General features: G+C 59.3%; 1 protein-coding gene across 5 annotated transcripts; it reads left to right on the forward strand.

The window, feature by feature from the left end:
* The first annotated feature begins 5,495 nt into the window (after positions 1-5,495).
* Positions 5,496-16,924, forward strand: LOC149853810 (RRP12-like protein). 5 transcript variants are annotated; one of them, XM_090025948.1, is made up of 23 exons: positions 5,496-5,758; positions 7,680-7,909; positions 8,098-8,340; positions 8,719-8,795; positions 8,993-9,098; positions 9,455-9,565; positions 9,725-9,845; positions 10,073-10,200; positions 10,551-10,649; positions 10,741-10,832; positions 11,126-11,237; positions 11,479-11,576; positions 11,770-11,884; positions 12,378-12,520; positions 13,268-13,389; positions 13,830-13,894; positions 14,467-14,629; positions 14,864-15,009; positions 15,353-15,426; positions 15,640-15,736; positions 15,961-16,042; positions 16,331-16,401; positions 16,773-16,909. In XM_090025948.1, exons 2-22 carry the CDS (start codon positions 7,697-7,699, stop codon positions 16,351-16,353), a joined length of 2,430 nt encoding a protein of 809 aa, XP_089882074.1. In that variant the 5' UTR covers positions 5,496-5,758; positions 7,680-7,696; the 3' UTR covers positions 16,354-16,401; positions 16,773-16,909. The 5 variants fall into 5 exon arrangements, with proteins under 5 accessions (XP_089882074.1, XP_089882078.1, XP_089882075.1 ...); XM_090025952.1 differs by having other exon boundaries at positions 8,098-8,181; XM_090025949.1 differs by lacking the exon at positions 15,961-16,042 and having other exon boundaries at positions 16,773-16,924.
* Positions 16,925-17,120: the final 196 nt, after the last annotated feature.

The following is a 17,120-nucleotide window of genomic DNA, read 5'->3' on the forward strand; positions in this document are numbered from 1 at the left end:
CCCTGTTGCTGAAGGCAGTCATGAAGGGGGGGACTTTGGCCGGTCCACGGTTGAACTGCAAAACCATGGAGCTTTGGAGTGCCGAGGCCGTCGGCAGGATAAACAACGATAAGCAATGGGCTCAAGTTGCAGCGAGGGAAGTTTAGGTTAGACGGTAGGGAAAACTTTCTCGCTAGGAGGGTGGTGAAGCACTAGAACAGGTTACCCAGAGAGGTGGTGGCCTTGCATAGTTACAGCACTGAAGCATTCTCCTGGGTAGGCAGGCTCCGAGTCTGAAGGAGGAATTGGACCAGCCACCATCTGGGGCTCTAGAGCGAGCCCTGTCCTCTTGAAAAACCCACAAGCTTGAATTCTTGGAGGAACCAGCCTTGAAACTACATTTTCTGCCTGCCAGCAATGGCCTCTGCAACATGAGGAGAGTGCACACCATGACCCACAGACCAGAGTTGAGGAACGTGGTGCTGGTCAGGCAAGGATTTCCTCCAACCCATGTCCAGAGCTTTAACCATTGGTGCTTTAGTCTTGTGCTTTAACCATAACCCACTCCCTCCTCTAGCTGGTTTGGTTAGAGGTGCTGCCAGCTCATTCCCAGTCCCTGCTCTTCTGAGCCGTCCTAGCTGGCTGTGTCGGTCTGGTCACCCCTCCAAATGCCCCTTGGGCCCCTTCTCTGCTGCATCAAATGTTTGATGCCTGGTCCTATTGTCTGGACTTTGGGGCAGGGAGGCTGGCTCCTGTCTGGCCGTCTCATGACCCCAACCTCCAGCTTTGCTTGGCTTAGACTTCCAGGCTAATACCTCTTGGCATGCCTGTGGCCCTCCTGCTGGGGACAGGCTCTGGAGTACCTGCAGACTTGCTTCCATTCTCCTTCACCTCCAACCTCTGGTTTGCAGTGACATCTACCACAAGCTGAAACTGCTCATGTTTGGAGGCCTTTTGTATTGTTCTGGTCTGATAATAGAGCGATTGTGTGGTACAAACTCAAATGCCTTGCATCAGCATGCATTATGTTACGACTTTTACAGCCAAATTTTAGTTTTTATAAAAAAAACACAGCAAGTTAATTTGTCTGATCTATTTTCCATAAGCCTATGGTTCATAGTTTCACAGTTCGTAGGGTCGGAAGGGACCTGAGCAGCTCATCTAGTCCGAACCCCTGCCATGGCAGGGAAGAGTACTGGGGTCAAACGACCCCAGCAAGGTGTTCATCTAACCTCCTCTTAACGACCACCCCCAGGGTAGGAGCCAGCACCACTTCTCTTGGAAGTTGGTTCCAGATCCACTCTGACCGTGAAGTCGCGCCTCCTGATGTCTAGTCTGAATCTCCCCTCTGCCAGCTCGTGACCGCTATTCCTGGTCACTCCTGGCGGTGCTCCCGGGGAACAGGGACTCCCCCAGTGCCTGCTGGTCCCCCCTGACTAGTTTGTAACAGGCCACCAGATCCGCCCTCGGCCTTCTCTTGTGGAGGCTGAACAGGTTCAGGTCCCGTCGCCTCTCCTCATAGGGTGTGCCCTGCTGCCCCCGACCATGTTGACTGCCATTAATTGTACTGCCCTCCTTCAATGTGTTAGTAATCATGTCCCATACTAGCTGTCCTGTTATTTTGCCCAGGAATGAAGTCATGGTGGTAGGCTTATAGCTACAAGAGTCCTCTTGTTATCTTTTTAAAATATTGCCATGAGCTTTCTTCATATATTCTGGCAGTTCCTCAATGTTCCAAGACTTGTTGAAAATCATCTCCCGACTCCAAAGAGATCCTTGGCCAACTCTTACAAACTCTCAGATGCACATTATTTTACATAAACATGATCAACTTTTAGCATCAGCGGTTTGGCATCCTCCTGAGATACTTTGTGTGGCAAATATTTCAACATCGCTGTAAGATATTTGCAAAAAATATATATATTTCATTGCAAGCTTTCAGACTGCCCAGAGGAGTTTTCCATCTATTGACTCCTCTGTGAAATATGAACTTTCATTTCTATCCAGGAAAACTTTTATAATCTTTTCTCCAATGCCTGATGATGGGTGTTTGTGCCCAAAAGCTTGCAGCTGAAGACTTTTTTTTTGCAAAAATCTTGTTGGTCTAATAAAAAGATAACATCTCTACTACGAGTCCTGACTGCCTTTTCCCTCTAGACCAATATGGCTACAACCTGGATACCTGATGCCTGGAAAATATTGAATTTTAGCCAATTTTTAAAGAATGACATTTTCATATTTTCCCAAGCAGGAAGCAACTGCGACCACCTGAAACCTGAGATCCTGCTCCTGCCTTTGTTTCGAGGCAATCTGGGTCATGGCAGATCCTCACAGGAGGTGAGAGGCTATGAACTACCTGCCCAGAGGATTTTTCCATCTATTGGCTCCTCTGTGAAATCCTATGAAATATGAACTTTCATTTCTACTCAGGAGAACTTTTACAATCTTTTCTCCAATGCCTGATGAAGGGTGTTTGTCCCTGAAAGCTTGCAATTAAAGATTTTCTTTCTTTATTTTTGCAAAAATCTTGTTGGTCTAATAAAAGATATCATCTCTACTATAAGTCCTGATCGCCTGTAAGTAGTTGGGCATCCTGTAGGAATCTTCAACATCACTATAGGAATACTGGAGCATGAGACACCTCCCGGGTCATCGAATCCAATCCCAAATGTCACGGATAACCATGTTGCATAATCCCATTTATTTATGCATCAAGCTCTACCTTAAAATGAATTGATTCGGTTCTAAAATCATCCTCGTTTCAGTACCTCTGTTTACTTTCAGAATGGAAATTACCTCTGTCATAAAGGTGTTAATATATATTGCCAAAAATACAAGAGAATTATTTGTTGAATATCCTATCTCTTCTATGTTATTACTGATCGTTCTAACACGTCCCTGTTATAAGAAGTCAATATGATAGGATTTTTTTTCTTGTTGATATACTTTGAAAACTCCACATTTTGTGAGCCTGGAGTTTCTCTTTTTGTAGTTTTTTTTGCTTCCCTAACCAATTTCCTGACTACTTTGTTTCTTACATGTTCATGGCTACTAATTTCACAGCTGCCAAATTCCCCCTTTTTTGTGTATTTGTTAAATATGTATTTTACTGCAGCTTGTACTTGCATGCTAAGTCTAACCTGTTTCTAGCCATCATGGGCTCTCTTGACTCTGCGACTGTGATTTCGGGCACGTTCTACAACATCCTTAGACAGTTGCTGATTATCATTTCGATTTGTCTGTTTTAGTTCTTTCACAGAATTGATTCAGCTCATAATTGTATTTGAGGCTGTGAAACTGGCCCTCTAAAGCATCTTGTTAGCTGCATTACTGGGTTAGACTTATTTCTGTTGGCACGTGACAAATGTAATCGAGCCTTGACCACCTGCACGTAACTAAGTTTTAGTTCTGACATCAGGTCCTCTTATCTATCACTGTAAAGGCTGATACCGATTCCCTTCCTGTTGGAGGAGCATTGATGAGTTGGCAGATTCTAACCTGCAGCTTTTAGACGTTTTAGGGTTGGCATCTTGGAAGTCCCGGTATGTCACTCACTGAAATCCGCAGAAGAGTCAGCTTTTTTTCCCCTACGCTTCATAGACAAAGGTTTAGAGGAGCTGGTCCCGTTTCACAGGTTTTGCTGTTCTGTAACAGACACCAGCCACACTCCATTTCATGCTTTGTTTCCTCCATGTCAGTCCATGGGCATGCAGCATCCTTTGCGGCTGAACTGTCCCTGACTCAGGCAGGTAAAACCATTGCGTGTAGTGCCACTCTCCTTCTCTCTTGACTACGCGACTCCCCTGAAAAAGGCATAACTAGGGACTTGTCCTGTCAGGTTTCATTGGTGCCAATAGGACAAAAGTAGGCTTCTTTACTTTTCCTTCCTTCCAGGAAGAGCACACACCGACTGCTGAAACTTCCTGAGCCTGACAAAGGGTTTTTGAACCTGAAAGCTTGCTCAACAATGGTTTTCCAACTATTTCAGTTGGTCTAATAAAAGATATCAGATTCACCCAAAGAACCGTGTCTGCTGGTAGGTCAAAATGACATTTGTAAACGAGCAGTTCTAATGCTCCTGCTTATTTATTGCCCACGCTGCTGACGGTGGTATGCAGGAACTTAACAGCTGTCTTCTCTCCATAGCTGTGGGCACTTTGATTAATGTCGTTCTGGACATCCTGGTTTTGTGTGAAATGATTGCAGCTTTGCTCTCTCTTCTCGTGGTGCTGCTACGGTGGAAGGGGTAAGGAGTTTGGGGTGCAGAGCTGGAAGGGGTCTTACACAGCCTTTTGCAGAAATGTTCCCATGTTTGAATCTATTTTTACATGCCTGGACATTTTGCGCTGTCTGTATGGTATTTCCCACGTTAGTCTGGCATCTGGTCTTGGTGCAGACCGCGGGAAGGATATGCATGCGGTTTCTTGAGCTATGTAGCTGGAATCCAGGCAAGTAGGAGACTGGGAAAAGGTCTGGGCAGAAGCTTTGTAGTGAAACAGAAACACAGAGAGACTTTGGCGATAACGCCGTTCTGATTATTTCAGTAAAGTTTCTTGTTCCGGGTTTGCAGAAATTCATTCTTTGCCATTGTCACAATAATAGGATGTTGGCAGGTGATTGATTCACTTTGCACCTAAATACATGTAGTAAAATGTCACAGTTCCCCAGCCCCCAACATTTTCATCTGGGGAAGCTGGTCTGGGTGGAAGGAATATCCCCAGGTCCAAACTGCTGTACGGTTGAATGCAGGTGCTGCTGAAGTAGGAGGTCAGTCCGTTAATTTGTGCAATGGAGGGAGGAGCTGAAAATCTCTATATAAAGGGCACAGTCTGTGTCTGTCGGTCCATAACGCTCTTTAAACGCGAATACCTTGAAAACTGCAAGAGAGAGAGTGCGTGTGTCTTCAGAGAAATTTCTTTGCTAAACCTTAGCATTTGTTTAGTGGCCATGTCAGGATGATCCCTACTTGGGGGAAAAAAGTCAGGGGCCGGGGCTGTTTCTACTGAGCTCCTCCCAAGAGGAGAGGGCAGAGGGAGGGGCCAGCTGAGGAAAAGCAGGAGCCGGGCAGAGGCACAAGGCAGTGGGTGGGCAGCGGTGGCCCCATCCCAAGCCCCGAGCAGGGAAGGACGGAGCTGGGGGTGGCACGAAGGAAGCCCCGGGGCGTGGGCAGCTGCTGCAAGGCGCGGAGCTCATCTGCCCTTGCCTAGCAAAGAGGCACCCCAGGAGGGTGAGAGCAAGCGGAGGGAGGGACTGGTATCTTCAAAATGTTCAGCCTCTGTTATTCAAGTTTGATAAATATTAAATTTATTTAATAGAAAAAGTAAAACCTGTTTGTTTTTGTTCTTTGAAATTCCTCTGTCATTCTTGATGGGCAATTCACTAGTATTTATACGATGTTTGCCTTTGTTGGGGAAGAAGGTAAGAAGAGCTGCAGAACTGTTGCTAAAAAAAGGATCATTCCAAAAAAAAAAAGGCATACAAAAGAAAGTGGTTTTCATTTCGGTAGGAGGGGAAATGCTTCGGGAGTGGCTGGAGGCTCTGAGTTCCTGCTCGCTCCTTGTCCGGGGAGCCTGAAAACTCTCCGTCTGGGACAGGGCAGGACCAAAGCTGCCCTGGCACGTAGAAGAGGAGCTAGAGCATCCCCTTTGCCATCAGAGGAGCGAGCAGCCCCCCAGGCCAGGGTGGCTGACGAATCATCTGTCCAAGCCAGTGGTGCCAGGAAGAAAGCTGGGAGGTGGCAGAGTGTGAAGAGAGCAGGCAGCCTCTGTTACATTGGCCTGTGAGTCTTTAAAAGGGGCCTGTCGCCTTGCAAAATCGCTTTCGTTTCTGTCTGATGTGTTTTTCTGTTGTTGGATAGCTGGGACTTTCCCCTGACGTACGGGGTGGGGGGTGGTAGAAGGAAAAGCCTCTATGCCAGGGGGGTCCCCAGCCCCGACGCGGGGTGCGAGGGTGGGCTAACAACCTGGGGGGACTGATCCTTAGATTGTAAGGCTGGAAGGGACCTGGGCAGATCAGCGGGGCCAGTTGAACTTGAGGACTATACAGTTTATTGAGAGACTTATTAATCGAGGGAAGCACAAGGAAGGGAGCTTGATGGTTCGCCTTTCCTTTGCACAAGGACTGACTGAAGCGAACCTGATTTTGTTAATGGGCTTTCTTCGGTCCCACCGATGACCTGAGCAACTTAGGAGTCGGTGGGGGACCCTGTTAAGCAATTTGCGCTGACATGCAGACAGTCGAAAAGCCCATTGGTGACGCGTAGGTGTGCACATGCGTCCCCTGAGACCGGCCGTGCACCCCCTGGAAACTCCAGCCGCAAAACTGGAAGTGCCGGCAGAAGTGCGCTTCTGGTTTCACCGCTGACGATGTCTGGCTTGGCAATCGGCTGCTAGGGGTCCCTACCCCCGTCAGTGATCTGGTTGCCCCCCCCCCGAGACTTGGGTGGCACCAGTTACCCATGAAAAAGTCCCAGGGCTCACCTGATCTTTGCAGTGCACTGACATTAGCTTTTCAAACGTGACGGGGGACCCAGCAGTGGCCCACACCAGGAGCGGGGCACCGGGCCAGCACAGAGCCAGGAGAGGGCAGTTTCCCCAGCTGCCCCTCTTCAGCCTCCAGCCTGGTAGACATGCTGGGGAAGGGGGAGGAGGGAAGCCCCCCATGGGGTGTTTCTCCTTCTTTCCCTGTGCCTGGAGCTGGTCCTCTAGCCATGCCCCCTCCTCAGTCCAGGCCCCTGAAGGGGGCTCCCAGCTGGGGGCTCTCTGGGGACGGGGAAACCCTCATCAGCCGTCTCTCCTCCCCGGCCCTGTCCCCCTGCACTCGGAGCCAGGAGCTGGGCAGATCACTTGGCCATGCCCCCTCCTTGGCCAGCTGGCATGGCATTTGACTGTGTTAAAACACAAATTGCATCTGGCAAGCAAGAACGCAGGCGGTGCGTACAGAGGAGGGGGTGCACAGGCCCCTGGGAGCCTGGTTCTCGCTGGGGCTGGTGCAGGGGGTGCAGAGCCCAGCACAGGGGTCCTGGCCCTTCTGCTGCCGCCGTGTGGGGGAGAGGGACAGGACATTATCTTGGGGCATGGACAGGACAGTATCTTGGACGTGCAAAAGCAGCAGCACCGGCATGCTCTGGGTTCAGACCCCACTGCGAAGGGGCTTGGTGCCACAGTCCTGCCCCTGACCCCCTGGGGGTGGCAGTGGGGGCTCTGGCTCGAACTTCAGCAGTGACAGCCCCCAGCCCCCAGACAGACTTCCCTGGCTTGAGCTTTGAGTCACGGAAGCATAAACCAGGCTGTGTCGAGGGCACTGACCCCAGGGCTGCTGGAGACCAGGGGCAGGGACCTTTCTCCCAGGGAACCCATCCAAGGCAGTGCCTTTTCCATCGGGCAGGGCTGTGTCCCCGGCTGCCTCCAGGCATTTTGTTGTGGCTCATCCCACGCGAGGTCCTGGCTGCCAGTGCTGCGGCCCCAGGGAGACGAGGCACCTTGCAAGGAGACGCTTGGGGACCGCCGGCTGATCAGTAACAGGGCCTGGGGCCTGCTCCCCTGCAGGGGAACATAAGAGGGCATGGTGGGGAAGGAGGGCAAGGCTCAGGAGTCAGCCAGCCTGGGGCGGGCAGAGATCTCCCAGCCTTGCCAGGTGACTGCCCTCCTGCTGTGCTTCCAGCGCCGACCCCTGTGTCTGTCTGTCCGTTTGTTTGGCAGAGAAGAGCGACTTGGCCATGGATGCTGCGAAGCTGCCTGATGAACTGCAGTCAGGCTTTCTGAGGGTGGGCGAGGTTGCCCAGCCCCGCATGGAGGAGCAGGATGGTTGCGAGGCCCAGACTGATAGGTCCTTGGTCACCTTCCTGAGCGGCCCAAGCTACTACACCAAAGTCACCTTCTGGCGGCTGCCGTGCTTGTGTGGGCCCAGCAGCTCCACTGAGCATGAGGAGGTGGCTGGGGCTGGGGCTGGGGCTGTGGAGAAGGGGGTGCTCTCAGGCCCCTGCTTGGGGTGCTCTCTGCTGGGGCCAAGGGCTTCCCCCCTTGAGTGGCTGCAGGTGCCGCAGCCTGCAGGCTGGGGTGTGTTCATGGATCAGGCTGGGGCCAGGCCTGAGCTTCCCTCCCCGCTCCGTGCCCGCAGCTCCGCAGGGTGTTGGCGGCTGTCCCAAAAGAGATCCGCGCTGAGGACTGCATTGAGGGAGTGACCAACTACTTTGCTGTGCTGGTGAGTGCCCGCGGCCCAGCAGGGCTGGGCTGGGCGGCTCAGGGGTCACGGACCTGGGCTGGGCACGGGGGCATGGCGCTCCCCACCCAGCTCAGCCACGAGGAGCTGCCGAGGCCTGAGCTCCGGGAAGTGCCCAGGGTCCCCAAAGCCCATGTCCAGGTAGGTGTCCTGCGTCGGTGCTAGGCCAGGGCAGCCATGCCCCCTGCTAGTTGTCCCCCCCAAGGGCTGGCCTTGCCTGGGGGGGTTCTGGGCTGCCCCGAGGGCTGGAGTGCTCAGCTGCAGCCTGCAGCATCCCCAGGTGCCTTGGTCACAGGGCCCGGGCAGGTGCAGCTGTGGGGTGGGGGCTGCTTTCTGCTCCACCTGGCACAGGGGGGTCAGGGAGCAGCTCCCAGTGCCCCCCACCTCACCTCGGCAGGCTCAGGGCAGCTGGCGGGCTTTGGCCAGAGGCAGATCCCCCTGCTCCCGGCTTGGGCTGCCCTGAGACTGGGCTGTGCACCTGTGCCCAGGAGGCCTCGCTCACCCGTGTCCCGTCTCCAGACGAACGTGGTGAGGACCACGGGGTGCCCAGAGTCGCTGGCTGCCGCCGCCGAGCCGCTCAGCCTGGTGCTGGAACGGTGAGTGCCCCCGTTCGCGTCGCCTGCCCGGGGCAGCGCTGTCCTGGGCTTTGTGGGGCAGAGCAGGGGATGCCGCGCTGGGCAAAGGCAGCAGCGGGGGGAGGGCCCGAGGGCTGGGGGGAGCAGACAGCTCTGAGCGCTGCCTGTTCCCATGCCCCTGACCCCCATGGCCATGCCAATGCCCCTGTCTCCACCAGGGTCCCAGCACCCATGCTGAGGAGATGGTTCTTGGACACCTCAAAAACCTTCAGGAGCATCCTGGCCTCTCTGGCTTGCAGCAGCTCCAGCTCTGCCCTGTGCTCGGTGAGCGGCCCTGGGTGGGAGGGCAGCGAGAGCTACCCTAGGACCTCAAAGCCCTTTCCTCGGGCCTGGCTGGCCTGGGGCTCCCCTCTGGGTGCTGTGGGGCCCGTTGTGCCCTCCTGAGCTGGGGGTGGGGGCTGGCAGCAGGGGGTGTCAGCCCCCCCAGATGCTGCCACGACAAGGTGTAGCGCAGCTTATTGCACTGGGGGGCGCTGGGCGTTCACCCTGCTGGTGCCCGGGCAGAGGCCTGAGGGTGGTGGGAGGAGGGCACGTGCAGGCTGCTGGGGGTGAGGGTCGGGTCTCGTGCCGCGCTGGCTCTGCGGGCCCTGTGCCAGCAACCCCCTGGGTCTCCCCAACAGGTCCTCTCTTGCCTGGCCACGCTGCTGCGGAAACTGGTTCCCTGGAACAAACTTGTCATGCGGCAGGCCTACCAACACCTGCTCAGCTTCACGCTCCACACTGAGCCCCAGGTGAGTCCCCTTGTCCCATGGCCCCTGCGTCAGCTCAGCCCCGGCGCCGCCTGGAGCCTCCCTGCAGGCCTGGTCCCTGCCATGCCCCGGCAGCGCTAAGCCTGGGCTAGCAGGCTCCTGGCCCTGGGCGTTGTCCTGCCCCGCTCCCCGCCCCCACAGGTGCAGAAGGCGGCGCGGTGCGGCATCTCGTCCGTGCTGTTTGAGGTCATGTCCCCCGCGTACCGCCGGGCCGTGCGTGTCACTGTCAAGTTCTGCGCGCAGGAGATCAGTAGGGCTGGAGGTACGGGGCGGTTGGGGGGACCACGACGCTGTGGAGGCGGGTAACAGGGGCTGGGGGGTATGATGGCACTGGGGCAGTTCGTGACTCCAGGGCAGCAGCTCAGGGGAGCTGGGCCAGGCTAGGAGCCTGCTGGAGAACGGGTGGCTGGGAGGGATTTGGGGCAGTGGCTGGGATGAGCCAGGGCTGCTGCTTTCGTACACGCTCGCTGCCTACTTGACCGCCCCCAGGCACCAGGGAGGCCGTGGCCATCCTGGATGTGTTGACACTGCTGCATGACCTGCTGCCCTGCCTGCCCAGGGCCACCATGAGTATCTACTGCGAGACCTTGCTCCACGTCATGAGCCTTGGGCAAATGGTGAGGCCTTGTCCAGGGCAGGGGGCAGATACCGGCTGTTACCAGCACCCCCCTCCCAATGCTGTGCCTTTGGAGCCCAGGCCAGGGCTGGCCAGGGGATGCAACGTGTTGGGGTACGTGCAGGGAGCCCCAGGTGCCGCTTGGGACAGAGCTGGACCCCCCATCCCTGGCCATGGGGCTGCGCTGCAGGCTCTGCTAGGAGCGGGCCTGGTGCTGGGATGCTTGGGAGGTGCAGGGGGTCCTGATGGACTGCCCTGATGGGGAGGGCACCTGCCTTGTGGACTTGGGGCCCTACGGGACACTGCCTGGCACCAACACCTCCCTACCCTCTGACACCCTGGCCCTTGCAGCTGGTAATGAAGTCCACCATGCAGATCTTCCACTGCCTCTTCAGTGCCCAGTCCAGTCACACCTGCCTCCCTGTCGAGCTCAATGCCCAGATCATTGAGGTGAGCATGGGGGTGGTGTTGGGGCATTGCCGGGGGACCGTGGGGGAGAGGCCATGCCTGGGCCCCGCTCACACCCTCTGCCCTGCCACAGGCGCTGTACGACTATTTGCCCAGCGAGAGCAATCTGCAGCCCACGGTGACCTGGCTGGATGTCATGGAGAGGGCCCACATCCACCTGGGCAGGTGCGAGCTCCTGACCCTGCGCCTGCTGGGGCACGGGAAGGGTCCCTCTATGCACGCTGTGCCACGCAGCGCCTCCCACTGCCTGCCTCGGAGCCTGGAGCTGGCCTGGCTGGAAATTGGGGTCCTGGCCTGTCCCGGGGCAGTGGCTCTTGCTGTTCTGGTCCAGTCCAGCCTGGAAGTGGCCACGGGAGGGGGTAGGCGGTGCCAGGCTGACAGCACTAGGCTCACTCCCGTCCGCCTGGGGGTCTTGGGGTTGAGGGGCAGGGACTCTGTTAGCCCCATCTGTGTTGCAGGCTGCAGACGGAGCTGTGTTGGAAGCACCTGCCCCGGCTCTTCGCAGCCACTATGACCCTCTTCTTGTTGCCGCACCCCCAGGTGCCGTCAGCTGCCGCAGAGACCCTCAAGGTACCAGGCCCAGGTCATGGGGGTCGGGGGCGGCAGGCACATCTGGGAGCCCAGCCAGCAGGGCCGGGGCAGGGTCTCCACCCCCAGTGCCCTGGGCTGACGGTGGAGTGCTGCACGCTGGGGCTGGAGCCTCCAGGGCCTGTTCCCCAGTGGAGGGTGGGGAGCTAAGCAGGGTGGGCCAGTGGGGCAGGGGACAGGCCACGAGGGGTCCAGTCTGGCTGACTCCCTCTGGCCCCTACAGATGCTGCTGAACAAGTGCGTGGTCCCCCACATGGCCAACCTGGGGCCCATCTCCACCTCTGCCTCCGGCCCTGCTGCCTCTCTCTGCGAGATGTTCAGGTGCGGGGAGGGGGGCTGTCTCTTTGGGGCCTCAGGTACCCCCACCCGTGTTCTCTGCGTCCAGGCTCTCGTAGCTGGGAGAAGCCCCCACGGTTCTCGTGGTGCACCTGGCCCACCCACCCCGGCTGGGTCAGGCAGCTGCTCCCTGCCCCGCTGGGGGCCGCGCTGAGTTTCCTGCCTCCTGTCCGTGCAGGGCGGTGGAGGACGGGCTGACGTACCAGTACCGTAAGGTGCGGGCACCGGTGCTGCAGGTGCTGCAGGTCTTCTTCAAGGCGTGCGGGAAGCAGGGTCACCCCATCATGAGGAAGGTGAGGGGCTGGGACTGGGGCAGGGAGGCTGTCCGTTTCAGGGCCTCGTAACTGCCCTGCGCAGTGCGCTGCAGCAATGACACTTTCTGCACAACGGCCTGTGCCCACGCGTGGGCCTGGGCACATGAAAGCTGCCCTGGGGGTTCCCGGGGCGGAGTTCAGTGGGCTGTGTCAGCCTGGGGGCTGCGTGGGTGGCGTGGCACCAGGCCAGGCTGTGGCCTCTGCCACGCAGGGGGCGAGGGCAGGGTGGCGTGGGGTGGCCTCCTGCTCCTCAGAGTGACTGTGGACCCGTGGTGAGGGGGTCCCAGATCCCAGCACAGGGCCTGGCTCTGCCCTGATGACACGGAAAGGGGTAGCGGGGGCTTTTGCCTCCGCTTGTGTCCTGGCATGGTGCTGGCTGGTGCTCCCCAGCACTGGCCACATCCGTGTGGGGTGTGGAGAGGATGGGAGAGTTGTTGGGCACCCCATGACCATGTCCCTCCTCCCCCCACAGTGCCTGAAGACCCTGTGCAGATTGCGTCTGTCCCTGGATTTCCCTGATGTGACTGAGCTGGGCAAGGCGGTGGGGGCTGCCGTGAGCGCCATGGGTCCCGAGGTGCTGTTGGAGGCCGTGCCCCTGGCTATCAAGAGCAGGGAGTGAGTAGGGGCTTGCCGCAAGGTCTGGGCCCGGCAAGGGCTCTTGCCTCACCCAGGGTGGGGAAGGCAGAGGCTCCCAGGTTTTTGTCCCAGGCAGCTGCCAGGTCCTGGCTCGTGCCTCTGCAGCCGAGGAGAGCCATGGAGGGGAAGCAGCCCCCCCCTACAGCTGCTGAGCCTGGGCCTGCATGGGCAGGCACGGGCTGGGAGAGGGGAGCACCTCAGTTTCTGGGATCCCAGAGGGGCTCTTTGCGTGCCGCAGTAGGAGCCCCCAGGAGCGGGCTGCTGGCTGAGCACTGAGTCCAGCCCTCCCCGCCCCCCATCCCCCTTCCACTGAGGACTCGGGCAGTGCAGGCTCTGCCCGCAGATCTGTAGTGCTTCAGCCAGGGGCCGAGGCTCAGGAGCAGTGTGATGGCCCCCGGCCTCCCTCCCTGCCCTGGGATCTGTGTCCCAACACGAGGGCCTTTGGGTCAGCTGGCCTGAAGGGAGGGTGAGACTCTCTGCGCTGCTGGCAGGGGAGCAGCTCTAGCGAGGCTCTGGCTCCAGGGGTCTCTGTGCAGCCACCTTGGCTCCTGCCCTTTCCCAGCCAGCCCCTGCTCCGTGCTCCCCACCCCAGTGGGTCCCGCCTGCAGTGATGAGGAGCTGGGACCTGTGGGTTTCAGGCAAGGTTGGCCTCATCCTAGCTGGGTGCTGTGGCACCTGCCCTGGCTTGTCTGCGCCCAGCCTGGCTGACCTGCACCCTCCTGCCAGGGAGATACTGGACTTCTCCCGCAGCTGGCTGCTGCCTGTGCTGCAGGACCACATCCGCAGTGCCCGGCTCGGCTTCTTCATTCGCTACTTCCTGCCCCTGGCGGCTGCCCTGAAGGGCAGAGGTAAGAGGGGACCAGAAGGGAGAGCGCCGGCTCCGGCTCGGCTCCGGCAGCCCGAGCCCAGTCCGTGGCTGCGTGGGGATTCCCCGCCCCTGGGTGAAGTAGGCAGCACTGGACCGCGAGGCTGGTGCTGCTGGGTGGAGGGGGCGGGGGGTCCTGCTGGCCCTGTCCCCCTGCACCCCCAGGCTGAGTACGCTTGGCCCTTGGGCAGCTCTGGCTGGGCCAGCTGGACTCAGCTCGTCTCCCCAGCTGGGGCTCTCTATCTCAGGGATGCTGACGTCCCTTGCTCTCCTAGGCCCAGCTGCCCCCCTCCACGGCAGAGTTCGCCCTGCTGCCCCCCAGGGTGCCTGCCTCCCCTTCCCCTGCCATACCCACGGGCATACCCATGCACACATGCTGAAGCCCGCTCCCACCAGGCTTACGTCTCGTTCTTTCTGCTGCAGCCACGGAGCTAGCTCAAGACAGGATGAAGCTGAAGTCCGAGATCTACAACGAGCTAGAGGGGCAGGTGAACAATGGCTCGCCGGCATGGCCAGCAGGCACGCCCAGGGTCCCGAGCTCCAGGCTCCGGCAGAGCTGATGAAACTGTGGAGGGGGTGCGGCAGTGGGTGCCAGGATCCCCTGGGGAACATGAGACCTACCATGGCTCTGTGCAGCCCGGTGTCCTGTCTCTCACCACGGCAGAGGATAGGTGCTGCAGGGCAGGATGAAGCAGGCCTAGCCAGAATTCCCCCCTGCTCCTTTCTCATGGCAGCTTCCAGGGCTGGGAGGTTCGGGGCTCTCTGACACAGACCCCTCCACTCCCCATGCCTGTCTTCCCCATCTAATATCTGCTAGCAGGCCTTTCGCTCATGTAGTCCCAGAGCCTGCCAGGGACCCACAGGGGCCACACCCCTGCCTGAGGCCGGCAGCCCTGTCCAAACCATCCCAGACTAGAAACCCCTAATCTCTGGGCCTTTTACCCTCCCTGGCTCCAGCACTGAAAGCTGGGCTGAGCAGTGGGGGACCCCCTCTTGTCAGTGCTGGGAGGCCGGCCTCTTGTGGCCCCTTCTCCACGGTTAGTCTCTGTTTGCCTTCCAGGTGTGGTCCCTGCTGCCCGTGTTTTGCAGGTGTCCCACGGATGTGGTGAACTCCTTCAGCAGGCTGGCGCACGCCCTGGGCACGACTCTCAGCGAGCGCCCTGACCTGCGCCTCACTGTGTGCCATGCCCTGTGCACCCTCATCACCAGAGGCTGCCAGACAGGTAAGGTGGGCAGGGGGAGGCTCAGAGCAGCTGGTGTCCTGCCCCGGGGGCAGAGGAATGGTGGGGGGCAGCGAGGCTGGGATGGTTGCCCCAAACCCTCTCCAAGGTGGGCTCCACTGTCTCCTGTAGGACAGGCCTGGCATGCGCAGGGGAGCCCTGGAGGGGGAACATGGGTAGGCGCCAGGGCCCTGGCCCCAGTGCAGACCCCGCCGGTCTCTGCCCCTTGATCCCCAGCTGCCGAGCGGGCAGAGGTCAGCCACTTCGCCAAGTACTTCCTGCCCATCTTGTTCATCATGTACAGACAGCCCGACAGCAACGGGGCACACCAGCACACTGTGCTGGACACCATCCGCACTTACCTCACCATCACTCACCGGCAGGTGAGGGGGGCAGCGCAGGGTGGCCCGTGAGCACCCTTGTGGGTACAGGGGGAAGGACCCGGTGCTGCCAGCCCCACACAGCCGTGGGCTGGGATTGCTGTGGAAGCACGTGGAAGTTGGGCAGAGCCACAGGGAGGGAAGGGGAGTGTGGCTGCAGTGGGGCCGAAGGTGCCGGAGCAAGAGATGCAAGGGACCAAGCTGAGACCCAGGGGTCCCTCATGCTCCCGCCCTGACAGGCAGAACCAGGCACAGCAGGGGAGACTGGGGGGGCTCAGGGCATCCAGGAGAGCTGGCACTGCAGCTAACCGGTCACTCCCCCCGGCCTGGCCCTCGCTCTCCACAGACGGTGTGCAGGTTCCTTCAGGATGTCGAAAAGATGCTGCTCTGGAGAGGTCCCCACATCGTAGAGTTCACCAGGTAACATCTGTGCCATCACGGTGACTCCCGGGCGCTGCCTCCCCCCGCCCCCCCCTTAGGGGCTGCACTCACCGCTGCCTAGCCGGAGCCCCCAGTGTGCCCCCAACCCAGCCGGCTCCCAGCATTCCCCTCACCCCCGTATCTGGGCACTGCGGGGGGGACAGCTGGGGATCAGCGCCCAGGCCAGCCACGGGCTCACCCGCTCCCGCACAGGCTATCGAACCTGGACCTGATCATGGCCATGGTGCCCTACGCTGACGAGCCAACCCTGAGCACCCTGTACCACACCATCCAGCGCTTCCTGCACAGGGTGAGAGTTCCCACCCTGGGAAGCCTTGGGAAGGAGAGGGGCTGGGGACCTCCCGGTTCAGGGCAGGAGGCCCTAGGCTTGGATAGGTTTGTGTCTCCAGGGACTCCCCCCATGGGTCAGCTGGGGTGGGGATGAGGTCCCTGGGTGCTCAGAGCTGCTGCTGGCCTGGGGGAGAGCTGGGAAGTGCACGTGGCCGATGCCACTAGGTGATTCTGTGCACCAAGGTGTTGGGCCTCTGCGAGAACGCTGCCATGCTGCTGGTGAAGATGGGCCAGGCCTTCCTGTGCTTTGGCCCCACCCCACAAGGTTAGACCCCCCCACCCTACCTCAAGCTGCTCACTGCCCCCCTGGCACCCTGCAGCCCCCCCACCCTGTGTAGGGCCATGGCCTCTCCTAGGCTGCTCCCAGTGATGAGCTTTCCCAGTACCCTCTCCCTTGGATGTGGGTCACTTGCAGCAGCCTGGGCTGCAGCTCTTGGGTCCACCTGGCACCTGCCGGGGCAGGAGCCAACGCGGGGGCGCCATGGCCCTCGCTGACCTGACTGCTGCCCCACACAGAGGCCATGCAGAGGTTCCTGTGCCTTGTTTCCCCCAGGCTCAAGGGCTCTGTCAGCATGATCAAATGCACCATGCTGGTGCTCACCCGCCTCCTCTTCAACTTCAAAGGTGAGGCTGGGCTGCTGGGGCATGGGGGCTGGGGGCCTGGACGCTGCAGGGCACGGGATCCTATGGCTGGGGCAGACCTGGGGGGGGGGGAGGTCCTGGAGTGAAGCCCCTTGAGGATGGCAGAGGGGCTCTTTGCAGCCCCCTGGTGCCATTGGGGGAGCAGAGGGGCAGATGTCGGGGTACTGTGGGCCCATCTAGGAGAGCTCTTGCTTGGCAGAGCCTGTCTTGGCACCTACCAGAGCCAGAGCCCCTCTGCCAGTAAGAGGGGCTCCATCCTGCCCACCAGCCCCAGCTGGGTGTGGGCCTGGCCTGCACGGGGGGCAGGGTCCCCAGGGTGGGTGCCGACCTCAGCGGCACTGCCTACCCCATAGAGCACCTGGGCCCAGATGAGACAGAGTTCCTGCTGCACAGCGTCTGCATGCTGCTGGGTTTCCGCGCCCACTGCGTGGTCAAGGCTGTGCTCGGCTTCCTTTGGGATGCACTGCTGCTCTTGGATGGCAGGTTGCTGGCCCCACATATCCCCACCGTGGTAAGTCTGGCCTGGGGGGACAGAGCTGGGCTCCCGTAGTGGGAGGCAGGGGGAGGGCTCCCTTCCGAACTCAGCAGCTGCACTGCCCTGGCTTGCAGCACATCCTAGGATTGCACCCGCCCAGCTCAGCCACTGCCAAGCAGGGGGGCGAGGGCTGAATTGCCCTGCTGTGGGGTGTGGGGGCAGCACC

Source organism: Crocodylus siamensis, chromosome 13, assembly GCF_052110815.1.
Source record: "Crocodylus siamensis isolate JL-2025a chromosome 13, ASM5211081v1, whole genome shotgun sequence".
Taxonomy (NCBI): domain Eukaryota; kingdom Metazoa; phylum Chordata; order Crocodylia; family Crocodylidae; genus Crocodylus; species Crocodylus siamensis.